The sequence below is a fragment of the Perca flavescens genome, chromosome 12, assembly GCF_004354835.1.
Source record: "Perca flavescens isolate YP-PL-M2 chromosome 12, PFLA_1.0, whole genome shotgun sequence".
NCBI classification, from domain to species: domain Eukaryota; kingdom Metazoa; phylum Chordata; class Actinopteri; order Perciformes; family Percidae; genus Perca; species Perca flavescens.
This window is the reverse complement of record NC_041342.1, coordinates 11,091,337-11,119,037: the sequence shown is the minus strand read 5'-3', so window position 1 is coordinate 11,119,037 and position 27,701 is coordinate 11,091,337. Positions and strand designations below refer to the sequence as shown.

Sequence of the window (27,701 nt, the reverse complement as noted above, 5' to 3'; positions counted from 1 at the left end):
GCGATAGATGCTGCCACAGGCATTCGTAAATAAAATGTACGTTATAAAAATACATATACATTTAAGCTCATTGCATAGTGTCATATGTGTCAAAGTCTAGTACATTTTGTGCTCCTAAGCAATATGAATTTAGTATGTATTCCTTGTAAACATTGATTTAAGCACATGCACAGTGGATAATGCTAATTACTGGTCCATACATTACATTAGCTGTATATTAGCGCCTATGATGCACCTGAACTGTTTCGGATGTGTATATTTTTATTAAAAACATTTGCACTTGCCCAGTAACTGCCTGCTGTTGTGGATTTGTACCTACCTCTAAATCTAAAAAAGAAAAAAGTTTGACATCACGCATTTACCAGAACACGTCACCAACACAGCTACAGCTTGCATTTCCAACAAAGTAAAAAAAAAACTAATGGTCAGAAAACATATAGCACAATGAACTACTGGAAAGGGCAGTTCTGTCACTGGTTTACACTTAACACTGTAATCACTTAGCTAAAATGAAAAAGGTCAAACTGCAGCAAAGGTTCAGATGCAGATGTCGTATTATGGTAGTGAACCATGTGATGCACTTTGTTTTAAATAACTGTGACAGAATAACTCCAAATCATTACAAGTGACAGGGAACATATCTGCTCCTGTGAGTACATATTATTCCTATATTACATTTCATGTTTGTCATGGTATTTTTGGTTAGCTTTTTTTTTTTTTTCAAATCTATGCACACCGTCAAACACTGATAATTATAAAATGCATTTATAGTACATTAATTAATGCTAATTGAGTAATGTTTTACCATTTTCTTAGTTACTCTTTCAGAAAAACAAATGTAAACAACAGCTTTGTATAATTTTGTATTAATTAGGCCAATTACATAAACAATGTATGTGAACCAACTAATTTGGGTCTCATAATTGTGTGCGATCGTTTTCTGACATGGGTGCCTCCTGCTGCTGCAGCTCGGTATTACCATGGATGTATTATTACGCTGTAGCTCATACGCTCCGCCCCAGCGAAGTCACACACACGAAGAATATTGCTAGTGGCTACCACCGACTCTGGTGGCTAAACATAAACGCGCCAGCTTGAAGCGGTGTGTCTTTCGGGTTCTTTTTCGTCGTCCGTTCCGCTTGATGCTGTTAACGAACAGCATTTTGACACATGACATTCTAACACCCTGTGCTAAAACCATAACGGTAAGTAGTCCTAAAGCTAAAGGCACGTTAAACAATATATATTACGGGTTAGCCTCCCTGTTATTTGCGGACAGTCAGCGGTTGTAACACACTGCTTAGCTAACGTGCTGTGATAAAAATATAATTAGCTAATGCTAGACATACTAGTATCATTAGCTAGATACATGCTAGACATGGCGTCTGTGGATTTTCATTCAGTGACATTGAAGCCATTTGCCAACACCTCATGTCAATGTTATGCAATTAAATGCAACATAACGTGAAATGTTATTTCTAATGTACTATTTATTAGGTTTGGCGGATACACCCCCACTATCCTCCACCCCGTCGTCGGTCTTATTTGGTTCCTCTACGGGACATGCCCTTTTACACGGGCTAGACAGTATGGCCAGTACTCTTCGCAACTCTGTCAGTTAGCAATTCACCCTATTTGTCATTTTAAATAAGGTATAATCATACTGCTTTTAACTGTAATTACTTACAATCCCATTATGGAGATGACAAACAGCCAGGGCTCACATATATGAGCTTGGATGTGATTACTGAACATTCATCACTGAAGTGTAGCTTAATTGTTTACAGTCTAACTTGTACTCCAGTTTTACCTTTTTAATTGTTGAGTATCTTCCTCCCATTTGATGTGTCTACAGGCTGGATGAGTGGGCCATTCACTTCCCCCTCTGCCCAGGTGGCTGAGATGAACCGCATCCATTATGAGTTGGAGTACACAGAGGACATCAGTCAACGCATGCGGATCCCCGAGACCCTCAAGGTGGCCTCAGGGAACCAGATGGAGTCTCAGCCACTTCAGCAGCCCCTGGCCATTCACACAACTCTGATGCAGGTGCCAGACAGGATCATCATAGCAGGTGAGGACAGACCGTAAAAGGGTGCATGGCAGAAAATACCAAACACATACACAAAACTGTGCATGGGAAGCTGAAATTGAGGTGCACTGAGGTCAACACACTGGCCTGATCTCAGTTCTCTGAAATTGCATCCCTGGTTCCTTCACTTGCTTCCATAGGAGAGACGCAAGGAAATTATGCGAGGATAGAGAAAACGAGGAAATGTTGTTTTTTTTAAAGAGGGATGAGACGTCATTTTCTCTGAAGTGTCACGTGAATTCATCAGCTGTATGGGCTCCTCGATTATCGGGGCAGGAATAAGAGCTTTGAAACCGCCTTCACGAAGGAAGGCTAGAACAACTTACGGTTCTAACAAGGAGCTATCGAATAAGAGAACTGAGATTCAGCCAATGTTCAAAATGTTCATGATCCTTGTGACCTCCTACCACCATTTAACTGTCCCTCTCCTCCTCACTTCCTCCACAGGTGATGATGGGGACACTCAATTTTCTCGTACCCGAGACTTGGACCTGATTCAGTCCGTCCCTCCCATGGACCTCTTGAACATGAAGGCCCCACCACATATCCTCACTCTTACAGAGCAGCCACTGGACTCCCTTGAAACCGAACAAACTCCCACCTCACAGAGCAATCCCAGCCAGGTGGTAAGGGTCCAATCAAGGTTTTCATTCTGTGTCCTTTTTTTTTAATTCTCAATACAATAAATGGAACTTTCTTAATCTACTGAACTTGATGCTGATCCAAATAGTGGTGCAATATAACACTATCCTTTGCATTTTAGAAAGGTAGCAGTCTGGAGTTAAACACACAATGTCATTAAACATGGCACATGTGTTCATGTACATCTACAGCAAAACATTCGCAGTGTCACTTATTAGTTAGACCTTTTTGAGTTTGTTGATGAAAATGTTGCAGATGCAGTAACCTTTTGGATGCTAATCAGATTAGGTGGAGAAAGGTGTAAGGCCGTGAAGTTAGAGCAAAAAGCTGATGATTGGAAGGTTATCTGGTGAAAAACGCAACCTATGAAGTTTGATGTGGAAATTCTCTGAAATCATTAAATTCACGTGTTGTCAATGTAAACTAGCCTGCTTTGCAAAAAAATTAACACATTTAGATTTCAACTTTTCTCTTTTCATGTGAGCCTTATACAATTTCAAATCCTTGTATCATTCAAAGGCCCACTTTCATACTCGGTCTCGAAGGGAACGCAGTGCGAGTGAGAACATATCTGGCCGCCACAGCAGTCCAATTGTCAGAGGTGACATGAGGTAAGCACACATTTGTGACAACACTGCGTCACTGCTGCTGCATTCTGAACTTGTTATTCTTATTTCATATTTGGTTTGTTAAAAAAATATCTTATTTCTTTACTGTTTCTCCCCACTTATCTCTCTGCCAGTGTAACCCCTTCCCCTTCTGCCCCCCCAGTCCGGTTGTGTCCCCCCCTCTGTTCCCCTGAGGATGTGAACATAAACTTGTTTACAGCTGCGGGGTTCCTGTCTTATATCCAGTCAACAACCCGCCGGGCATACCAGCAGGTTATCGAGGTGCTGGATGACAACCACCGCAGGTGATTTTTCTCTTCTTTGTCCCTATGTTTCTCAGAAGTCACTCTATTCACAGCATTTCTCAGAGCAAACAGCTGGTCCTGGCGGTGAATTCCTAAGAAAATTCATGAAATTAGGACAACTTATAGAAATGGAATACACTATTGTCACAGCATTGTAACCTTTAGGAAAGCTCCTCGGGTGAAGAGCTGTAATGGAGGAGGATGTTATGGAGTTTCTGGAGCAGCAAAACAGGACAAAAAGTTCCTGATGAATTGCAAAAGGTAGTAAAGTGATGCACATGAAAATTGTGCTGGGATGTCACTGGGGTCATTGTTCTGAATTGAGCTATATTGATCTCCACAGGACACACCTGGACCTGGCTCTGGATATAAACCCTGATGAGTCGGGCTTAGTGGATGCCTCCTCACTACGGCGACAGGTAATATGATTCACACGCCCTAAATGACACTTTCACTGAGAAGTGATTCATATGCATCTCCATTGCTCTGGTGTGCATATTGTGCCTGTGAGTATTTCCAGGATTACAATTTACAACTGACAGGGTACAGTGAAGGCATGCTGACACAACAAGCTTATGTTTCCCATATCAGGCTGCTTACAAAGGATGCTGGCAGAGCAGCATGCAGCCAGTAAAAACAAGCATTTTTCAGATACTCGGATGTAAACAAACAAAAACAAATGCATTACAAATACAAGTAGAAATTGCATCATAGACTGTAAGAAAGTACTTAAAGGAACACGCCGACTTATTGGGACTTTAGCTTATTCACTGTAACCCCCTGAGTTAGATAAGTCCATACATACCCTTGTCATCTCCGGCTCCATCTAGCCTACTGCTCCCAATAAGTGACAAAATAACGGCAACATTTTCCCAATTACATGTTGTGATTTGTACAGTATATTATATAACCGTATACATACCGGGGAACTATATTCTCAGAAGGCGAAGCACTGCTACTTGGGCGGAGTGATTTGCTTGCAGCACCGGAGGAGCCCCGTGGTGAGGAACCGAGAGTTCTCCTGGAGTTTGCTCGGAGTTGGAGTAATAATCACTCCGCCTTCTGGGAATAAAGTTCCCAGTATGTATACGGTTAGAAGATGGCTGTGTCTCATGTGACCTTGTTATTTGTACACGCTGTGACTATACAAATCACAACATGATGTAAATAGGAACATGTTGGCATTATTTTGTCACTTATTGGGAGCAGTAGGCTAGATGGAGCCGGTTACCTCCAGGATGTGTGCTAAGCTAGGCTAGCGGTGGGTGCGTCAGACAGAGTTGCGACACGCACGGAGATGAGAAGGGTATGTATGGACTTCTCTAACTCTGAGGAGACAAAGTAAGCCGTTTTCACATATGAACTCTTGACTATAGCCTGATTTATGGTTCTGCGTTGAATCTAAGCTGTGGGTACGTACATAGGTATGTGTAGATACTGACCTTACGCCATACCCTACGTTGTAGCCTGACGTGCACCTCCCCAGAAATTTAACTTCATGTCACGGCGACGCAGACTGCAACAACGGTGATTGATCCGCTCGGCTGTGGCTTGATAGTGTCTCATTTCCTCCTACTCATTTCCGGGTTCTCTATACTCAGTGAATAACATGAACTTGAGTAGAGGGCTTATCGTTCTTGCTACAGCTTTCCGACCATGGTCAAAAAGCACAGGGGAGACACTTTGTTTCTCTGTCTCCACCGCTGAAGTCGGTACTCGCAGGGGAGCTAATCCCATCACTCTCTCACTCGCTCTACACTACTCAACACACACACACACACACACTCACTCCAGTTAGACTTTTTCGTTGCCATCTTCATGTAAATCAACCTCGAATGTCTGATTTCTTCTGAATTTGCGTGAGTGGCATGAAACGGCATTATCGCGCCTGCTTGTTTGCTGTGAATTTTTGCGCTTTCGGCTTATCTGCATTACACAGATGTAGTTCTAGGGAGCTGGCAGGGTAAATGCCGTTTGACGTCCGATCCAACTGATTCGGACATTTGGTTTTTCACACACCGCTCCGATGGGTAGATTCTAGTTAATTTTAGCTTTGCAGTACATGTGCAAAAGGGGCTGTATAGTATTTTTCAAATCTTGCTGCTTTTTTTTTTTTTTTTTTTTTTTTTTTTTTTTTATGTCACTATTTCAAATCATATAATCCCATGAAAAAATCTAAAAGAATGACTCCCAAAGGTTCTTTGTCTGTCTGTTGATTTTGATACGGTCACTTAAGTTCTGCTTTTGACATTGTGTTGCATGACATGAAATCTTACCCAGGCACAGCACAAGTATTGTTACCTTAACTTTTTTGAAGTATAGAAAAAAAAAACTGTTTTTGTGGTCATTCAGATTGTGAAGTTGAACCGGCGTCTGCAGCTGCTGGAGGAAGAAAACAAAGAACGCTCCAAGCGAGAGGTGATCCTGTACTCTGCTACGGTGGCATTCTGGCTTATTAACACCTGGATCTGGTTCCGTCGCTAAAATTGGACATGAATGAGTCTCTCAAAACACTGGAAGCTGAAGCAATTCCTTGTTAAAGCTGCAACCATTTAAAATACAGTATGAGTCTTTACTACATCTAAAGGCAACCACAGGAAACTACAACAACCTTGGCAAATGTCCTCCACCACAATCCTTAAGGCCTTTTTATGGTTGTGTGTCAAATCAACAGCGTACCCTCGCAGACCCCTCTGCCTCTACGCCGGACACCATGCCGTAGCCTGACATGCACCTCTCGAAAAATGTAACTACATGTCACCGTGACTTGGCAGTGTTGCGTTTCCCCCGACTCATTTCCTGGTTCTCCTCTCCATAAACAACATGAAATCAAAGAGAGGGTTAACTTGTCCTGCTACAGATTCCCCAGCTTGGTCAGAAAGCACAGGGGAGACACTTTGTTTCTCTCACTATGACTCTAGTCGGTTCTCGCTCCAAAGCTTATCGCCGTCACTCTCTCATTTCTTCCTCGCTCTATCACCCACTCCCCCCAAACACACATATGCCGGCTCGACGCACACACCAGCGCACAAGTATAAACAGCAGGCCACTTACGTAGGCTACGGCGAAAGCTCTGCGTGGAGCCTGCGCAGAACCATAAAAAGGCTTTTAGTGTTTCTATAGTAAATCCTATGTTGTGATTTCACTGACAAATTTTAAACTTGGTGCTGTCAAGTTAAGACCTGAGGGCCTGTGTCCATACAGGGGTTTTCTTTGGCAGAAAAGTGCCCCCGCAAATGCCCTTTTGTGTCTTTTGACGACACCAGCGCTTTTCTGAAAAGTTCAGAGATTGTCAACTAGAAGCCCTCAGAGTGGCCGCTCACAGAACGGCGTAGCGCTCTGCCAAAAGACGCTGGGTGCAGCGCTTCTTCTCTAGGTGGTCGCATGCAGCCACATAGGCTCTCTTTTCATTGGGAACAATTGACAAAAGACGCTGGCGCCCAGAAACAAACGCTATGTGGACACAGGCCCTCAGGTCTTGGAGGTAAAGCTAAAGTTAGCATATCTCACATTCAAAGATTCATCCATGTATTTAAAACCTGCCTAAACCGGCAAATGACGAAGCACAATGACACTACAGCTGGATGGTTGCAAAAATGTTAGTACCCGCTTCGTTGCGATGCACTGAGGTTGGCTATGTGGCATCAACAACAAACGCTAGTTACCTTATTTGGCTAAAACTAGCTATAACTGAAAAATATAATTTAAACTCTCAATCATTGTTGACGTTTGAGTCTAAAGCTTTCTCCACCTCTCAAATACAGCACTGATGTTCACTTCTGTTACAGATAATATGGAATATGTGGACCAGTTTAAAGTAGCAAAGGAGTGCCTGGCATAAATCGGCAATAACGGCAAAGCCCCTCTGATATATTATGGTCATTTTGTGCAATTATCACGGATTGTACCGTTTTTTTAAAGCTTGATAAATCCTTTGCAAAGCAACAACAGATGTTACAGTGATGCTTACCATCATTCGTCTTTGTGAAATGTGAAAATGAGGCAGATTGATTGAAAAAGGATTAGAGGGGAAACGATGATTTACTTAAGCAGCAAATGTTTTGGGAACCAAGCCAAGTTTGACATCGAGGTTCATCCGTTTTGTAAAAAAATTACCATTTTTTTAAAGTGTCAAAGTAAGATGACTAAATCTAGAGATGCCATAACCTTTATCCTCCATGTCCTTTGAGTTCTGCATCACCCAAAACATTTGTATACAGAACTCGAATAGCCTTTTGTTGTAAATGTTGTATTATGTCCTTTAATGTAAAGTGTCGACAACAATACTAAGGGTGGGGTAATAAGGGTATGATCTGTGCTGTATCTACAGTTTGAGCTTGGGTTCCAGAGAATTTGGATGAATTTGGATGGATTTTGTGTTTTCCACTACACAATTTACCTACAAAATGTGCATGCTCTATGGTTGTCTTCATCATACAGTGTGATATGAATATTGGAGCTACCGTCTGTATGATCATGTGTAATAGATGGCTCTGTATATAAAATATTGCTGTCATTATTTTTCCATGATGAAATAAGTATGTATTACATGGAGGTTTATTTATCACGTGCAATGCAGAGGCACCAACAACATGTTGCAGTTAACCATTTTTCTTTCTTTCTGTTAAGCACTGTTACTATTACTTGGCTAAAGCTGGAGTTTTAAGTGTAGTATTTTACTTTCTTTGTAATAATATATGAAAACACGATTCATTGTCTGTGAATATCTTTGCTGTAATAAATGATGGATGTTAATTTCCTCCAGAGCCCTGTCTATGTGCAATGCTGCCCCCGGCTGCTCCATCCGCGGTAAACACCAGGAAGACGGTCCAGGGATTTTAACTTGACATCGTTGTAGAGAGGTACAGTTTTAAGTTGAACAAAAGTCCACCTGTCCTCCCAAATATCTTCCACAAACGGCAATTAATTTTGATTACCCAATCTGAACACTTTGTTGTCGTCTTCTACGGGAAGTATTCCTTAAGAACCGAAGCAGTGGTGCTACTACTACTGGCAATGGGCATCACCAAACTGGCGGATTTGATCCGCCTAGATGCTCCCGGTGCTATTTCTCACAAGGATATCGGGGACTACACGGGTAATACCCCTGATCTTTTTACATTCATCTTTTGTTTGACTTGCACGGTTGATCTTTCTCATATCAGACGACGATTGCTAATGGCTAATGTTAGCATACTGACGTTAACTGGTATAGTTAGCCTAGCTTTGTTAACGTTACTTAAATCACTCAGACAAAACGTCAAGTAACACTAACGCAACTTAACTGAAACCGTTCACTTGCAGTGTTAAAATGCTGCTTAAATGCATTTAAAGCACGCTGATAAAACAATTCTGCACAACGAGTACTTTTACTACTACTTTTCCTGACAATTCATAACGTTATCTACCATAAACGTATCATAAAACCGTGTATGTACTTAAACGTTTGACCAGATCATGATGGGATTTCGATTCAAATAGTAGCAGATTTGTCAGCTAAACATTCATTCTGTATGAACTCTAGTCTCCAGCATGGTAAAAAACAAAATTGCGTTACATGCAAAACATTAGGACTGTAATGCTGTTTACACCAAATTCCTCCCCTACTTGTTATTTCACTTAAAAAATAATAACCTCAGACAATTTTTGCCTTTAGGTGGCAGGAGTGAAAATTAGTCACCCTCGACATTATTTATGTTCTGGTTTCAGAATGATAGACAGTTGAAGAACAATTGGAGACAAGACAGGATATAAGCTCTGCAGGAGGTCTGGCTTTACCCTTAATAACCTGTAAAAAGTATTTAATGCCAGTGTATGTTAACTGGTATAACTAACAAAAGTTCACAAAGCCTAAGGCATGACCAGTCAAGCTCTGATGAAACGGTCACTGAGGCTCATATCATGATTTCAGTGTAGCTCTATGCATTCAAATCTGCATTGCTGCCAGCATACTGATACTGCTGTCAGAAACCATTTGGAAAGATATTGTACAAGGTCTTTTTAAATGCTTTGTCATTTGCAGTGACTAGCATAAACTGCTGCCGTGGGAAATAAAGCACAGCAACATTGTTTGTATAGTTATATAATGGGCTGATGTCTCCATATGGATATTTCTCTCTTAAAATATAGTGGGATAAATGTGTTACAAAGAAGTAAGTACTTGAATACATCTATCAGTAATATATTTGAGCCTTTGGGAAAAGTGGATGTGATTGAAACGCCAATTATGACCACATGGAAGTTGTATTACATGGTGGTGCTGATGATGATGATGATGATGCTGCTGTGTTACTCCCCACAGGAAAAGTAATCGCACTGGATACCTCCATTGTTATGAACCAGTTCCGTGCAGCGACTCCTTCCCTGAGGTGAGCTCCTTAATGACCAATTTGACCCGTTCTGTCCTGCTGAAGTGTAGCAAAAGTGGATTTCTTTTTTTTTTTCTCACATGCTCTTCTCTTTCTCCGACTGGCGAATTTTATAGATAGATAGATAGATAGATAGATAGATAGATAGAGATTCCCCATTTCCATCCCAGTTCATTGCATGTCCAGAAAATTAGAAAAACCTGTAAGATACAAGGCAGTCCAATAAATTAGCCCTGCAATAACATTTTTAAAATACCCTGTTTTTGAGTATATTGGTGTAAAATACTCCCACTACTGCTTTAGCTGTTTTGTAGGTTGACTTAATTAGTACATTTTCAGGCTACACTCTGTGGTGACTGACTGCATTATTTTGGACAATGTTTCTAATAGCTTTATCATGTCATTTGCATATGAGCAAAAATATTAGAAACCGCCTACGAAATAATGCAATCCAACACAACGCCACCACAAACCACAGCAATAATGTTGAATCAAGACCTCTCTGACACATTTTTTTTTTTTCTTCTATTTTTTAGCCAGTGTATTTGTGTGAAATATCCTTAATTTCTTCCCCGTAGCCCCCTGACAGGTCTCTTCTTCCGCACGCTCACCTTCCTGGAACATGACATAAAGCCAGTCTTTGTGTTTGACGGAAAGCCTCCCGGGGAAAAGAGAGCTGTCGTAAGTGACACATTTTCAGTCTGTATCTTTTGACTCAACTTGATACTAAACCTATCCTCTTGGTGTGTTCAAGACAGTCACAGATCAGACAGAGACTAATCTGAATGCTTCCCTCATGTGCTCGTAATGGCAGTAGAACTGCTCTTCTTAGATTTTTTTTATTTTTTTTTTAACCTTTATTTATTCAGGAATACTACCTCTTTTACAGGAAAATATTTAAAACAAGGAAGTGGAAGTGAAATCAATTAGCCAGTGTGATATGATAGAGACAGCTACCACCTGCAGTGTGATACAGGTGACCAGTCCCACCCATGCTGATCGAAGCTCCTGTTTTTCCCTGCAGCTTGAGAAGAGAGCTGAGACAGCTGGTATGAGGTCCCCCAATCTCACAGGCACAGGTACATTTACACAGATTTGTAACCACAAGGACAAGTTTTGACATTTTTACTTATTAGCCTAGAATAGCCAGGATAATTGCAGCCGGATGTCGTGATGATCGTGAAACAAGGCAGGCAATGAATGATTGTAAAGATTTACAAAGAATATGTTTAAGCCTTTACTCTCTAACTGTGATGTTTTGGGACCGATTGGCGGCGACTTGCTATGGACAAAATACACACAGCGATACACTGGTAAGAGTAAATGAGGTTTAACCACGTATCCAGCTAATTTAAATAGCTCACCTTACTGTATTGTGTGAACAGTTAATATTGTATGTGGCGTTTTCTTTTGCGGGGTTTAAATGTTCCACCAAAACAAGTTCCTTCGTGAGACTATTTTACAAAACCACCTTCTCTGTGTCCGGAGCTTAGCGCCGCCCAAGACAATTGTGATTGGTTTAAAGAAATGCAAACAACCCAGAGTGTTACTTTCTCTTATCCCAGAATGAATGTGTGGTGTAACCAGACCTTACTCCACAGCTCTGTGGAGATTGGTCTGGCAATGCGAGACTACTTACTTATAGAATCCATTACATTCTGGAGAAGTATACACTGGGAATATTATTTTAACTTTAAGTCTCAAGGTAACCATGACTCTTTTGTGCTCCATGCAGCATCATCCCAGACCAAAGATTGTCTCGAGCTCCTGAAGCTTCTGGGTGTACCTGTCATCCAGGTGTGACCTGCTAAACGTAGATTTTTTTTCTTCATATTTTTCATATCTCTTTACGTCCTTCATTGACTTCATGCATTTTCATTTGTATCTCCCTGTATCTCTGTCTCACTGTCTTGTGCTCCAGGCTCCAGGGGATGCTGAGGCAATGTGTGCCTGGCTGGTGAGAGAGGGGACTGTGGACGCTGTGGCATCAGAGGACATGGACACACTACCGTTTGGAGCCAATATTCTCATTCGCCAGCTGAACGCCAAGAAGGACAGGCAAGAACTATGCTTTACTTGAGTTTTCTTATATTTTAATCCATTTCTTAGTATAATTCACATTTATGCTGGCAATTTCCCAAAGTATCTCATGGCTATTTACATTGTTAAATGCGTTGCATGCATGCTTTGTATGCTCAGAGGTATTTTTGTTAAAGTTACTTGCATTTTCTTAAGTTTTCTGGGGCTGGTGCATTTAAATGCTCTACAGAACCTCTGGATTCATTATAGCTTTTGACATAAGGTGGTCTTAAGTAGCTCATCTGTAGTGATATTAATGCATTGGCCTCACCTGAGGCTGGGAATCCTGAAGTCAGACATCATCCTGTCATCGTGTTTTCTTCTGTTATGTATAGTTGGTAACATATTTTTTCATGTTGCGTTGGGGCTTCAAATGTATATGTGTTTGTTTGGTACTGTGAATTTCTGTCTAATAAGCCACTTGCTGGCACAGATCTGACAGGACTTGTAGCCTCATCACGTATCGATGCATCAACGAGGGATTTCCTCATGTCGCTTTATTTCCAATCTATGGGACTGAGATTTCTAAACTGATCTAATGTTGATCTATGCTCTTCTTCTTCACAGTGATATCATTGAATATTCTTTACCCAAGCTGTTGCAGAAACTCCAAATTAGTCACGAGGAGGTGAGACTTAAAACTTTACCTTGTCATGTCTTTGAAACTACAGAATATAATAATTTGTAATACCACTTCACGGAAATACTACAAATAAGTCCTCAAACTTTCCTTTTTTTTGTGCAATTTTCTTCCACCAGTTTGTTGACCTTTGTATTTTGTTGGGCTGTGACTACTGTGACAAGATAGCCGGTTTGGGTCCTAGGAGAGCTCTGACACTGATCCAGAAGCACCGTACCATTGAGAATGTGGTTTTGCATATCAACAGACAGGTACTAAATGGACAACCGGTCGTCTTTATTTTTCCTTCTGTATGTTGCTTTACAAAAAAAAGAGTAAGATCTGATAAGACACTATTTGCTGACCTTTAGACCCATCCTGTGCCACATTTCTGGAAGTTTGAAGAAGCACGGAAGATATTCTTGGGTGCACCACAAACAGTGGCTCCTGAACTCACCTGGACTGAGCCAGATGAAGAAGCCTTGGTTCGGCTCCTCTGTCACGTCAAACACGTGAGGTACGTACTTTTTGCTTAAGCCTAGCTTTCATTTCACATGCTTCTCTTTCTCTTTCAAAGACTGTATACGTGTCCAGTGGTGGAAGAAATATTCAGTACCTTTACTTAAGTAAAAGTACTAATACCACACTTTAAAAAATACACAAGTAAAAGTCCTGCATTGAAAATATTACTTAAGTAAAAGTGTGTAAGTATCATCATGAAACTGTACTTAAATGCTTAATGCTTAATGCTTTTTGGCTTTTTCCCTTTCCTTTGTGTTAGATATCTTTTTTTGCATGTTATAGGTTTTTTAAGTGAAAAAGCCCAAAGTCCACCCCAAAGGGACTTACCATCTCCAACAGAAAACACTGTTCACAAACTGCTCCAAACAGCTCTATTGTAGTCCAGCCTTTACTTCAGAGAAAAACGTGGGTCACTTTGTAACACGTTATAATGCTCGCCTAGCTGCTAGCATAGCACGCCCCCTCATACTCTGCTTCTGACTGACTAGCAGTCCTTACCTAGCTACTGCGCATATGCGACTCCCAACAAAGATGGAACAGAAGAAAGATGCCTCACTCTGTAGCTAAAACAGAGAGCTCAACACACAGGGTGAAAAGAGGAGCTGCAGCAATGTGCAGTACAACAAAAATGGTGTTTTTCTTTTTTTTTATTAAACCAAATAAACCTTTTCTGGTACAACCTCTAAATACAATTATGAACCTGAAAATAAACATAATATGAGCACTTTAAAGTATTTAAAGTAAAAGTACTCGATGCAGAAACATCTTCACATTTTAAAGCTTTAGTGCGTAACTTTTTGATATTAAATGAATGTCCGTTACATTCAAGCCATTGCCAAATGAGTTGCTACAAAGCTAATTGAGACTATCAGCTCCACACAACACTCTCTGTAGTTCTCAGTATGGCTATGTTCAGAAGATTGTGTCGTCCGGTGAATTTCCCACGCAGAAATTGAAGATAATAATTTTGATAACTCTGCAAACCCTTGGTGTTCTCTCAATGAGCTTCATGAGGTAGTCACCTGAAATGGTTTTCACTTCACAGGTGTGCTTTGTCAGAGTTAATTAGTGGAATTTTTTCCCTTATTAATAAAAAAAGCAAAGGGTGGCTACTTTGAAGAATCTAAAATATAAGACATGTTCTCAGTTATTTCACACTTTTTTTTAAGTACATAATTCCATATGTGTTCATTCATAGTTTTGATGCCTTCAGTGAGAATCTACAATGTAAATAGTCATGAAAATAAAAAGGAAACTCATTGAATGAGAAGGTGTGTCCAAACCTTTGGCCTGTACTGTAAGTGTTTAATGGTCTAATCATTTCAGTTTGACATGTAGGCCTACATATTGTTGGGCAGTTTAATATATAATAAGACATAGTATTTTATAAACTACATGTGTTTTGTGTACAAAAATCTTAATTTGTAAAGTAACTAGTAACTTAAGCTGTCTATTCATGTATTTATATTTACGAGTTATTTAGATTAATGTAGTGGAGTAGAAAGCACAATATTTCTCTCTGAAATGTAGCGGAGTAGAAGTAGAAAGTGGCATGAAAAGACAAGACTCAAGTAAAGTAGAGAACCTCAAATTGAACTTAAGTACAGTACTTGAGTAAATGTACTTAGTAACATTCCATCACTGCATGTGTTGATATTTTTTTAGACAGGACAGGGTCCGTCAACGAATGGAGAAGTTCCGTCAGATGCGGGAAACTAAGCGGGAGGAGAGGGAAAAGGAGAGGGCAGCCGGACGTAGCAAGCAGACTCGCATGGAGGACTTCTTTAGAGTTACCAGAAAGAGGGAGCAGGTGAGCAACAATCAGCTACAAAAAAAATTTGTTTTTTATATATATATATATATATATATATATATATATATATATATATATATATATATATATATATTTTGGGCCTTTTTTAAAGACTATTAAATTGATTTTGATTAATTGGAGGAAAGCTATAATTATTTAGTTAACAAAAATCTATTTAAAACTACCTTTTGAAATGTCTGGATCAATCATGATTTCAACTTCAGTTCAGCTTTCTATTTTCAGTTATGACCTGGAGTGTGTGTGTGTGTGTGTGTGTGTATGTGTGTGTGTGTGTGTGTGTGTGTGTGTGTGTGTGTGTGTGTGTGTGTGTGTGTGTGTGTGTGTGTGTGTGTGTGTGTGTGTGTGTGTGTGTGTGTGTGTGTGTGTGTGTGTGTGTGTGTGTGTGTGTGTGTGTGTGTGTGTGTGTGTGTGTGTGTGTGTGTGTGTGTGTGTGTCGATTAGTCTGAACAGTTCTCTTTTCTTCCTCCAGACTGTGGAAGCTGCAGACTCTTCAAGCAGCAAAAGAAAGAGACCAAAGTCAAAATAAGGCTGCCACCATCTCCCGCTTGCTGCCTCCACCATCAAAGCTGGAAGTAGTTTTCAACGCCTTTCCAAATATCTCAAACAATCATGAAAGGAAAAAAAAGACGGCATCTTGCAAGACATTGACTTCAAGTCTTTGTTTCTGCATGGGAGAACTACCCCCCACTGACGATACAATAATCTGATCTTGCCTTAACAGCAGTGTTTGCAACAATGCAGTTCTACCAGGAAAAGCAGAGCAGGCAATGGAGGGCTATGAAAGAGAACAGTGGATCACTGTCAGGAAGGCCTTCCCTCCAGCCAGAACTGGAGACAGGGGATGTCTCATCACTAGATATTCAATGAGCACCTGTTGTGTAAAGGGTGCCAAGGCAGAGACCAAGGACTTGAATTTTAAAACATGCACCACAAAGTAGTATCATGTCAAAAAGAGATGGTGAGATGTTTAAATGAAGAATTGTTTTATTATTATTTTGAAATACTAAATACAGTATACACTGTATGCTTTATATCAGGGATCTTCAACAGGGGTTCCTCAGAGTCAATGCAAGGGGGCCTCCAAATTGTTAATTTTTTTTCAATGAATCCAACATATTATTAGCAAATATTAATCCCCACATGATAGGCTTACTGACCTATGTAAGGTAGTCACTAAGGTAGCCATCCACAGATACAGTTAATCCTGAGGATGTACTGTGCCAAATGTATGTTTTTTAAAATGAAAACATTCATAAGGCTCAATTTATTTTTTTATTTTAAACGCTTAGTATTCCATACAAAAACAATTATGTATAAAGGCTTTAGGCTGCCCACTCAGTTTAATATGCAACTTCATTTTATACAATATATGTAGTAGGGGGTCCCTGATCCATCTCTCTTTCAGTTAGTAGGTCCTTGGCTTTAAAAACGTTGAAGACCCGTGCTTTATATTTATTGCCATGTTTTAATTAAAATACTGTTGATGTGTATTTATTTGTGTGATGTTCTTATGGGAAGTGTGATTGGGTAGTTTTGCTAGTATTTTCATCGCACCATTTCTGTCTGAAATATTTCTGAATGAGTGAGTTATTCAGTGTACGAGGCATTATTCCAAACCAACAGATGGCGCCTATGCTTGTGAAGCCGGTCTGTGTCACACAATGGCCGTGTAGAAGAAGTAGTTCGTCAGTCGCCCCAGTCTCCCCGGCAAGGAAAGTGTCTCCCCCGGCCGCCGCCGCTGCTGCTACCGACAAGTCTACCCCGAAGACACCCGCCCTGTGTCGGGTCTCTTGAACAAACTTCTTCCCCTGTGATACTAGCCCGCTGTTTTCGGCTATGGCGACAAGTGCGAAGCGTAAGCAAGAGGAGACTCATTTGAAGATGCTCCGGGAAATGACTAGCCTGCCCGCGAATAGGAAATGCTTCGACTGCGACCAGCGCGGCCCGACCTATGTCAACATGACAGTGGGCTCCTTCGTCTGTACGACCTGCTCTGGGATCTTGTGAGTATCCTTTTGGACGAAAGTATCATATTTATTGTTTTACAGTGTCCACCAGGCAAGGACAAAAGACGCCGCCGTCGGTCATGGATTTGCCCGGTCCTCAACTGACTTGGTGGTACTGTTAGCTTATTAGCTAGTGTGAAAGTCAGGACAGGTAACGTCGGTTCTGCCGTTTGTTTGGGTCTGGCATTGTCGGTAGTTTAGTTTGTTTACAGCTTTACTTCAGTGTGAAAAGAAGTGGTGTTTAAGCAGAGTGTGAGGGGTGGTTTCAGTGACTTCAGTAGTACGTGTCTGTGTGTGTGTGTGTGTGTGTGTGTGTGTGTGTGTGTGTGTGTGTGTGTGTGTGTGTGTGTGTGTGTGTGTGTGTGTGTGTCTCTCAGGTTGCCGGTATGGTCGTGCAAGGTTAGCACGCACAACGTAAAAAATTCATAATAGTCAAATATTTGACGACCGCACGTCACATGTAAACCTCTTGTTGAACTTTAGCTAGACCTCCGACACGACATGTCGCAAACACACACCTCTAGATAAGCAGGGGCAGGGTGGGTCTCTCTACTTGGGGAGTAGTTAAAAAGACGAAGCAGGGCAGTGGGTCCTTCCTCAGCTGCTGTCCGATGAAACCAGTTCTTCCTTCAGTCGTTATGAAATCATAACCAATATTAAGGCTAGCGGTGGCGAGATGAAGCATGGAAGCTTTCCAGCAAAGTGGTTCACAAAAGGGTTCATTTCTCGAGGCTTCATTTGCTCACAATACCACCTATTGGTCAAAGGGTGTAAAACAGGCCGATATATTACAGATGTGTAATATCTATAGACAGTATATATACACTGTATCAGAAACGGGTTTTGACAGAATTTTGCGCCAGTTAAGATATAGAAATAAAGATGAAGGAGAAAAAAAATCAATTTCCACGTAATCAATTTATATCAATATGGTGTGTATTTTCTGGTGGTATAATAAAAGTATCGAAATGACTTACAAATTAAACAACATAATTAATTACGCCTTTGGCAACAGTTTCAGCCTTGAGTCTATGCGGAAGGGTCTGTATCAGCTTTGCCCCATCTGGACACTGCGGTTTTCTCCTCAGTCTTCTTTGCAAAAACTCTGAAAGCACGGTCGAGTTGCAGTGAGCAGCAATTTTCAAATCCTTCCATCAATTCTGGATTGGATGAAGGCCTGGCCAGCCTCTCTGACTTGGCCACACCAGAACATTACATTGTTGGTTTTCAGCCATTCCTGTTACAGATTGCATCAGGTTTTCCTCCAGGATGTGTCTGACTTAACCCCTAACAAGCCTTGCATGGCCTGCAGCAGCATCCCCAGAGCACGGCGCTGCCATCACAAGCCTTAAAGGTGGTGATGGCTGGATGTGTTTTGCAATCAATTGACCATAGACCCCACATCCCCTTATGGCGAACACTAGCCCAGATGTCAAGTGATTTCTTTCTCTTTTCAACAGTGGTTTTGTCATAACGAATCTGCCATGAAGCCAAAACTGGGGAAGCAATAGTTGTTAACTGCACCGTGTCTCCCATTTTCACAATAAAAGCTCATCCAGAATAGGCTCTTGATGCCCTTCCTCGCGGTTGGCCCTCTTGCGCAGACCCTCGTATATTGAGAACTGCCTGCTCGAGGCAAATTTCCAGCCATTTAAAAACAATTATATGATTGCCCTTACTATACTCTGAAATGTTTGATTATTTTTTATTTTTTTCCTTCAGTGTTGATAGTTGACCCTTTAGCACAAATGTCATTTTGTGCTATATAAACAAGCAATGATTCAATTATCTGGCCACAGATTTATTTGTCGTCTTGATTTAGCTTTTGCCATAAAACTTACCAACCAGCTGTTCAAAGTATATTTAATCTATCAGGGTTCATACGTTTTGAAAAAAACCTGGAAAACTTATGGAATTTGAAAAATGCAAATTCCAGGCCTGGAAAGGTTTTGGAAACATAAAAAGTCCCAGAAAGTTTTGGAAAAGTCATGGAATTATTTTTAACACAGCATAATAATATGTCATTAATAAATGTATTTTCACGTCGTCTTAACCTCAACATTCTATTCGGGGAGCGATATTATGAATCCCACTATGAACCACATACATTGTCATTCATTTTATAGTTAAACCTCTGAGGGTAAACTTTAACACAGATTTGTATTCTTATTGTATAATGTCGACTGACTTTTTCAGGAACAATCATGGAAATTTGCCAAAAAGTATTGGTTAAAATGCGTATAAACCCTGATCTATTGTCACTTGTCCCACCTACCAATACACACAGGGGATTTCAATTTGGCTCATTATGTGACTTCTTAAAACAGTTGGCTGTTACGGTGTGACTTTTATATGTCACAAACTGCAAAGAATTACGCAATTAGTTGTTTTGTGTTAGTACTTGGCTTAGATCAGTTGGTAGAGATCTGTTTGAACTTTTATTACTCAAGTGTGTTTTCTGTGGATCCATGTCAAAATATATTTTTTTAATTACATTCACTGTGATTCGAAACAATGAGGCATGAAGAAGTGAGTTTGAGTTCACAGCCTTTACTGACTCTATAAACATGTATAGTTATGATGGCATCTGCTATAAATCTCTAATAACAGTGAGCACAATATTGGCAATTTCTAATTCTGTACTGTTTTTGTAACATTTGTTATAATCTGTATGTAGTATTTACTGTTTGTTAACTAAAATGCCAATAAACGGGGAAAAAAGCTAAAAAGAAAATGTACCTCCTCCACCTACAGGCGAGGACTGAACCCCCCACACAGAGTGAAGTCCATCTCTATGACCACATTCACACATCAGGAAATTGAGTTCCTACAGAAACACAGCAATGAGGTATCGGGCACACTTTACACCAAAGGACTCAGCACCATATTTCACATTGTTGATCAGTATTTTTATAGCCATTCTGGTTTTGATTCATCTTGGCATTTCCTGAACCCTGCATAGTCAACTTTATTGGCATTCCTCTCTCCCCACTTTTCTCTCGCATTTCTCGTCCTCCCCCTCCCCTTTTACTTCCTCTCACCTCTCTCCTGGCTTTGCCACCACCCCCACCTCAACCCCTTCTTACCTCCCACTCTCCTCATTCCTCTGCCCCCCCTGTAGGTCTGTAAACACATCTGGTTGGGCCTCTATGACGACAGGACATTAGTTGTTCCAGATTTCCGAGAACCACTGAAAGTAAAAGAGTTCCTTCAGGAAAAATATGAAAAGAAAAGATGGTAACATAAACTTGTTGATTATTTTTTTTTGTTTGTTTGATATGTTTTGGGAAGAGTAAACCCTGTTGTCAAAAGATCGCAAACCAAAATACTTATTTCAGTCCTTCACCCCTTGAATGCATATAGTATAAATGGTTAGATAAACCAATATTTTATACTTGGGTGCATACAGCTTTAAATAACGGAGTGCTATAAAGTCAATGGTGGTTAACCATATGTTTCAGTTTAATAGCATGCTCTTCCTTGTCACTTTCCTCTTTTGCATGCAGTGTTTGTGGAAAGAGAACAACTTTAGAAACTGCTTTATGAAGGAAGGTCCCGTTTGATTTAAATACTTACCTTTAGCCCAATCAAATAGATAATTACCCATTTGTTGTACTTGCGTAGTGCCCCAGTCAGTCAGGATCAGTTCTAAAAGCCTTCCTTTTTATTTTCTTTCTCTCTTTGTTGTTAATACTCTGCATTTGTGTTGGTGTTCTTTCCTGGATGCCTAGGTATGTTCCTCCAGACCAGGCAAGGGCAGTAGCTAGTGTCCAAGCCTCTGGCTCCTCAGCCAGCAGCACTGGTAGTACCCCAGAAGTGCAACCCCTCAAGACCCTGCAGCTCAACAAGACCCCACTGCGCCAGGTAACAGAAATGTTCTCTGAGGTTCTATTTGTCCGTTGGATAAGCGTCTACGATGTCTTTTGGAATTTGGATGGAGAAGACTTTTAACTCTTTAATTTGCGCGCCCACTGCCCAGTCTCCGGGGCTAGGTCGTTCCCAGGCTCACAGCGCTGCTCAGGAGAAGAAGTTTGACTTGCTCTCTGACCTGGGAGGAGACATCTTTGCCGCTCCACCCACTCAATCTTCCAGCTCTACCAACTTTGCCAACTTTGCACATTTTCCCAGCCAGTCAGGTAAGATAGCTGTAGCTTTCTCTCAAAAGGTCCAACATTTCACTCAGACACTCAATACACCGTAATACAGATATTTAGCAGTGTGAAGCCTGGTATGTCATCATCCCATGCATTGCCCTGCCATTGTTTTTATTTCCACATTCATTGTTCATTTTTCCTTGTGTATGGCTGCAGCACCTCAGGGTAATTCAGATACCAACTTTGCCAACTTTGAGGCATTTGGAAACACTACAATTCCATCCCATCTGAGCACGTCACCCCCCTCAAAGTCCTTTTCATCAGGTACCCCCCCTCCCCACCATTGTCTTTCCTCCACCCTATCCACACACTCGCCCTCATCTCAGTATTTTTTATTTTTACTAATAAACTTATTCGTTTCTTACCCACTGTGTCCACTGGGCAAGCCCTTTCTGTAATCACCTATAGATGCATGAAGCACTGACGCTGATCATCACTACTGTTGGAAAATTTGATGGAAGCACATTTCTCTTGGAAGATTTAAAAGGTTTTTAAACTAATGCTCTTAAGCACTTTAGACATGCTACGTCGTTAGCAAAGTTGGAAAACACGCCGACACGTCCTTTCAATTTGAATTAATTTGATAAAAGTGCTGTGAAAGGAGACACCCATTGGACATTTAGCCCTAAACCTGTTACAAAATACCACGCTTTTCCCTGAATCTTTAGTTAAAGGAACACGCCGACTTATTGGGACTTTGTCTTATTCACCGTATCCCCCAGTCCATACATACCCTTCTCATCTCCGTGCATAACTCTGACGCACCCACCGCTAGCCTAGCTTAGCACAGCAACAACTATATTCTCAGAAGGCGAAGCACTGCTAGTTGGGCGAAGTGAGTAGCGCAACACCTAAAAAAAAAAGCACCATTGTTACTCTCTGCTCCTCACCACGGGGCTTCTCGGGTGCTGCGAGCAAATCACTCTGCCCAAGTAGCAGAAGTAGCAGTGCTTCGCCTTCTGAGAATATAGTTCCCAGTATGTATATGGTTAGAAGACGGCTGTGTCTCATGTGACCTTGTTATTTGTACACGCTGTGACTATACAAATCACAACATGTAAATAGGAACATGTTGGCGTTATTTTGTCACTTACTGGGAGCAGTAGGCTAGATGGAGCAGGTTACCTCCAGGATCTGTGCTAAGCTAGTCTGGCAGTGGGGGTCAGACAGAGTTAGGACACGCACAGAGATAAGAAGGGTATGTATGGAGTTAACCAACTCTGGGGGATACGGGGAATAAGCTAAAGTCCCAATAAGTCGGCATGTTCCTTTTAATTCTCTATTATTTGAGTGTGTGGTTGCGTATGCATGTGGCACTTGATTTGTGAGTATCTTATTTAAAATAAATCTTTTTTTTCCGAAAGGGGGAGGTGTGCCAATCCCGTCAATGTCTAATGCCGTCCCTACCCAGTCCCAGACAGAGAGCCGCAGAGAGGATCGATACGCTGCTCTGGCTGAGTTGGACAACGAGCTCAGCTCTGTTGTTACCACAGCCAGCAATGTGCCAGGGTGAGAGACTGGCAGACACACGAAGTAATAATAGCACTGCTAATAAATGTTTACCAGAAACTGTTAATTTCCTACACAGGGTGCCTCTGCTCCTTGGCCTACAAACACTGTATGAATACTACATGACGTTGATTAATTCAGTGTGCAACGTGTGTTGTTGAATAATGTTCCTCACATGGTGAAATGGTGTAGTGGATCACTTAAACGTGGGGTATACTGGCCTGTCGAGCGCCTGTGTGATGTCATGGGAGCGCCTTAACTGCGCGTTGTAACTAGTTGTAGTCTGCTCCTGAACAGAGGTGGCGCTAATGAGGAAAGGCTACCGACTAGAAGAAGAAGAAAAAGGTAAACAACAGCAGAACTGGCAGCAGCATTGACGTCAATGCTTCGATTTGATTCGATGACCTACTTCGCCAGATCAAGCCTTTCATTCGCCATAAAAGAACTCCTCTTAACCCAGTAAGTTTACTGGGTTAAGAGGAGTTCTTTTATGACTTGCAGTCACTCTGAGAGTCCTGGCATCCGGTTGCCCTCAAGCTCGTTCATGCTTCCTGTTTATTCTTTGTCGCTCGCCGGTAAAAAAAAGTCCTCCTGGCGTGCCAGCGAGATCTACATCATTTTGACGTCACATTGGCGCACGCCAGCTCAGCTACGGCGAAGCTAAGAGAATGCATACATTTGAATCCCAACTAAAATTTTCAAATCCAGTCAACAGTTTCCCCTGAAATTTATGAGACATCCTTTCACAGCTAAAGAAAAATCGGCAAACTATTACACTATCAGTGTATCAGTTCTACAGGTTAATTAATGCATGTCATGCGTCTTGCATGTGTTAAACGAATGTAACCACATCTAATCGGGGCATTTTCTTCACAGGAACTTATTTGGACCAGTGCTTGGTTCATCGCCCGCCCAGAATCCACCTGTGTTACCCAGCATGCAGCCTGGCTTTGGAGGTGGTTATAGTGATTACCACTACAGTGATGCATACAGAATATTAAAATACATTTTCCCACTAATTTTGCAACTTCCACCTGCATTTCATCTAGCCGTCCCATCCACAAATCCTTTCGTTGCTGCAGCCGTCGCCCCGGAGATGGCCACCAACCCTTTCCAGACCAATGGCAGAGCTCCAGCTGCGGGTGTGTGCACATTTACATTTTTTAATTAAACATTGTTGTTACTTTGATGTAATTGCATTGCCAAGAAGCTTTGTGATTTGCCAACATATCTAGAATTTGTGTGTGTGCGTGCGCATGCATTTACACACATGCTACGTGTGTCTCGTAGCCTCGTTTGGCACTGGCTCTATGAGCATGCCCGCCGGCTTTGGAAATGCATCTTCCTACTGCCTCCCGACCAGTTTCAGCGGAAACTTCCAGCAGCAATTCCCTGGCCAGGCTTCCATCCCTTACTCTCAGCCCGGCGCCTACCACCCTCAGTCTAATGGTTAGTGGCCTCCCACACCCCTCTGTCCTCTTACCCTGTTCCACCTGTGCAGTACCTTTCAGTGATTTAGGTCACGTGCAGCATTTTTTCTTGGCATGAATTTTATGTTTCTTTATCTACATGGTGGCCATCTGCTTTGGGAATTGTTTGTCTTGCTGAGGCTGCAGCACGTTAAAAGTGACTTGTCAGTGGCAGCTACTGCACAGTGATAAAATGTTGCATTTAGGGTACAAAGCTTTAGGGTTTCTGCTCTGGGCATCACTCACAAGGCTCTGTTCACACCTGAATGCAATCAAAACGCGCTGGGCTTGGCTCTTTTGTTGATTTTGTCCCCTCGTCTTCACAGTTTTAAGCAGCCTACACATGATACGCATGATTTGCTCTCTGCGCACCACTAGGTAGTAGAGCAAAGCGTTAGAGAGCAAAGCGCAGCGCAGGTAAATGTCATCTAGGGTGGCAAGGAACCTATTACCCATTGCTAGGTAACAACCTGCTGTTATCTCATTGGTTGCACTTTTGAAAGGTCAGCGGCAACTAGGTCAGAGGTTGAAATAATTTTGAATTTTGAGCGGAAATCAATGGAACGGCCAGCGCAAAGTGGTTTTGCCGCATATCATGTGTAGACGGCTTTAGTCCCTTAGTGCTTTTAAAAAATTAACTCAGAATTTAGTTTAGTTTAAAAAGATAATTTATCTTTGACTCTTTATAGCCTCCTATTTTTGGCCGGTAAATGTAACTGTTGAAATTGGGGTTTTCCACCTCTGTGTTGCCCCTTTTGGGACAATGTGTCTGACTCCAAATAAAAGATCTATATATCCCTGCGTATTCTTTAAATTGGAATTACATTGATCCTAAGCAAGAGCCAAATAAGACAATAAGATGAAGTCAAATACATTTGTTTAATCAGTCAAGCATCTGAGTTTCAATACACAGATCTGTGGGACAAGGCACGCAGAGACTAAGTTTCCCTAGCAACGGACAAAAAGCCAGAGCTGGTCCACATATCTCTAGACTGTCGGACCTTGTGAGCCCCGATCTATTCTTCCCCTCATCTCTTATACTTTCTTTCTTGGGCCCCCTCTTCTTCTTCCGCACCGGGACTGCTATCTTCACACAACACCTGCCAGGGTGGGGGCCACTGTATTATGTCTCTTCCTCATTTGTTAGTATTACTTGTATGTACTTTGCTCCAGGCCACTGTGACCCTTATATACTTATACCCTCTTATACTTACCACTTAAGCTAAACCATCTGTGCGTCAGAGTTTTCTTTGTTTGGGGGAACCACCGTCTCTATGACAGCACACAACTCTGTGCAATAAGCATACACCAAAACACACTTGGTCTCTTATGGAAACATTTTGCATTCTTATTATATTTATCTGCAAATAATAAGAACATTATTCTACACTGCAGGAGAGAGCAGACAACCCTTTCCCTTTATCACCCCTAGGCCCTGCATTCCCAGTCTACGGACAGAACAAAACCTCCATGACGCCCTTTGGGCAGCCCTTGGCTGGCCCTGGCATGTCCAATAACCCATTCATGGTGAGCATGCTTTGCCTTTTGTTTTCCCAGCTTTTGGGGTTAAAGAAGGCAACAAAGGAGGTACTGTGGGGGCTTTTATAAGTATCGGAAAAACAATTGTACTGATTGATTTCATTGAAAACATTTCTGTTAATAACATTGATTTGAAGGGACAATCGTCTTAGAATGTTTTCTGTTGGTGTCTGACATCCATCCCTTTCTTATTCCAGGCGGGAGCCCCAGCCGGGTCATTCCCTTCAGCGGGTTCAACCAACCCTTTCCTGTAGCACAACTCCCAGTCCTTGCCACCAGAGGGCAGCATGCAGCACATATTCAACGCATCCGTTCCATCACGCAACTAGTGGCAGTACAGTCTTTTTATTTTTTTTATTTCTTAAAAACACTTTTTTTCTTTTTTCATAAAAAGAAGTTTACAACACTATCAAGGAGTACAAATGACTATATTGGAGACTAAGGGACTGTTATGCGGAGAGAGAAAAAAAATGTACTGTTTGGACTACATACATTATATGCTTTTTATTTTATGTTTACAACTGTAAGCTCTGTGCATATCATAATATGTAATCACAATTAAGTACATGTTATGTATTACAAGGACTGAGTGGACAAGGGTGAGTATACACATACCTTGTTGAAGAAAAAAAAAACTGACAACAAAGTGTCTAAGGGGTAAGGGTATAGACTTTAAGATTATTAACAGGGTTCTATCCAAATCCATGATCTCTGGTTTGAAGCAACCATGGCGATGCAGGTATTTCATTTTCAAAAGGGATTTCTTTTAGTTATTTCAGCATAATTGTTGCTATACGGACACTAAGGTGCAAAATGTCCTTTATTAACTTACAAGTTGCCTATAACCCAAAGCAACCAAACCCACATTTTTTTTTTTTTAAACTAAAGTAACATACCAAACAGGTGGCTGGGATACAGCATTGATCCTGGACTATTTGTCATCCTTTTAATAATATTGCCAATATTTGTGAAAATGTGAAAAGGGGCTAAATTTTGGTTTGAAACCAGGGACAGCTCCTAGAATATGAGGATTGCATAGACTTCAGATGTTTTATCCCACCAGGTAAAGGGACAAGCATAATAAAGCACAAATGGAGGAAAGAGACAAGAAATGCAGGCTAGAAGATGATTATTTCTACGTCCTGTTACCCTAACTAATCTATAACTATTGGAAAAATTGTTAAATATACTCTAAGTAACCTTTCTCCTGCTTTCAGATATTCACTCTATTTTATGAATATGATAAAGACAAAAGGAAAGACTGTTAAGGTTTTAGGGTTGTGGGTGTGACCCAAATTGGGTTGCGTCAAAACAAGTGAAGTGGTGATTGACATGGTTGTGGCGGGTGACTTATCCTCTTGACAGGGAATGACAGGTAATGACAGGTTTACCAGACCCTGCCTTTTAACATAAAATATTTATGAAATGTTAAGTTGTTTTCACTACACTCCCTTGACATCTGTCCTTTTCTTTGCCCTCTGATGAAAAAGCTTATGGAGTGAAGATTAGGATAAGGAGAAATATTGATCTCTCTTCAGTTTCCTTTACATTATTAAGGCAAGGAAAAGAACCGATTAATTAAGGGATTATTACCTTACTTTATCAACCTGGGACTCTGGAAAACTAGTGTCTCGATTGTGCCACCAATGACTAACAATGAATTTGACAATGTGTTTCTTGTCTTTACAAGAAGCAGTAAGGACATGTGTACATATATAAATATATGTATAAATAAATTAAAAGATTTTTAACTACAATTTTGTGTAACCATGTCTTTTGATTATTCCATCAGAGAGGTGACTAAATACGCTCTGTTGCCAGTTTATTAGGTATACTCAGTCAGGTAACACTAATTGAGACTAATACAGCTAAACGGCTGTGCTGTTCCTACCTTTGTGAAGGTTATAATAGTAATTTTGTTTGTGTAAGCTGATATGTTTTACTAGTTTCTTGTC

General features: G+C 41.1%; 3 protein-coding genes across 9 annotated transcripts; all 3 read left to right on the top strand.

Moving 5' to 3' along the window:
- The first annotated feature begins 991 nt into the window (after positions 1-991).
- LOC114564908 (mitochondrial fission factor homolog B-like) lies at positions 992-6,666 on the top strand. Of its 2 annotated transcripts, XM_028592576.1 has the most exons (8): positions 992-1,205; positions 1,856-2,074; positions 2,540-2,718; positions 3,254-3,345; positions 3,477-3,647; positions 3,813-3,908; positions 3,991-4,066; positions 6,000-6,666. In XM_028592576.1, exons 2-8 carry the CDS (start codon positions 1,861-1,863, stop codon positions 6,129-6,131), a joined length of 960 nt encoding a protein of 319 aa, XP_028448377.1. In that variant the 5' UTR covers positions 992-1,205; positions 1,856-1,860; the 3' UTR covers positions 6,132-6,666. The 2 variants fall into 2 exon arrangements, with proteins under 2 accessions (XP_028448377.1, XP_028448378.1); XM_028592577.1 differs by lacking the exon at positions 3,813-3,908.
- LOC114564907 (probable flap endonuclease 1 homolog) lies at positions 6,659-15,825 on the top strand. 4 transcript variants are annotated; one of them, XM_028592572.1, is made up of 12 exons: positions 6,659-8,509; positions 8,622-8,745; positions 9,949-10,015; positions 10,594-10,696; positions 11,040-11,094; positions 11,751-11,812; positions 11,937-12,073; positions 12,662-12,722; positions 12,854-12,985; positions 13,085-13,230; positions 14,901-15,045; positions 15,539-15,825. In XM_028592572.1, the coding sequence occupies exons 2-12, from the start codon at positions 8,664-8,666 to the stop codon at positions 15,593-15,595; spliced, it is 1,047 nt and encodes a 348-aa protein (XP_028448373.1). In that variant the 5' UTR covers positions 6,659-8,509; positions 8,622-8,663; the 3' UTR covers positions 15,596-15,825. The 4 variants fall into 4 exon arrangements, with proteins under 4 accessions (XP_028448373.1, XP_028448374.1, XP_028448372.1 ...); XM_028592573.1 differs by lacking the exon at positions 8,622-8,745; XM_028592571.1 differs by having other exon boundaries at positions 6,659-8,745.
- Positions 15,826-16,707: 882 nt separating this feature from the next.
- On the top strand, positions 16,708-27,477 carry agfg1b (ArfGAP with FG repeats 1b). 3 transcript variants are annotated; one of them, XM_028594163.1, is made up of 12 exons: positions 16,709-17,072; positions 19,830-19,923; positions 20,197-20,312; positions 20,807-20,939; positions 21,055-21,211; positions 21,386-21,493; positions 22,594-22,738; positions 23,615-23,694; positions 23,788-23,880; positions 24,029-24,187; positions 25,640-25,734; positions 25,944-27,477. In XM_028594163.1, exons 1-12 carry the CDS (start codon positions 16,906-16,908, stop codon positions 25,998-26,000), a joined length of 1,404 nt encoding a protein of 467 aa, XP_028449964.1. In that variant the 5' UTR covers positions 16,709-16,905; the 3' UTR covers positions 26,001-27,477. The 3 variants fall into 3 exon arrangements, with proteins under 3 accessions (XP_028449965.1, XP_028449966.1, XP_028449964.1); XM_028594164.1 differs by lacking the exon at positions 21,386-21,493 and having other exon boundaries at positions 16,708-17,072; XM_028594165.1 differs by lacking the exon at positions 24,029-24,187 and having other exon boundaries at positions 16,708-17,072.
- Positions 27,478-27,701: the final 224 nt, after the last annotated feature.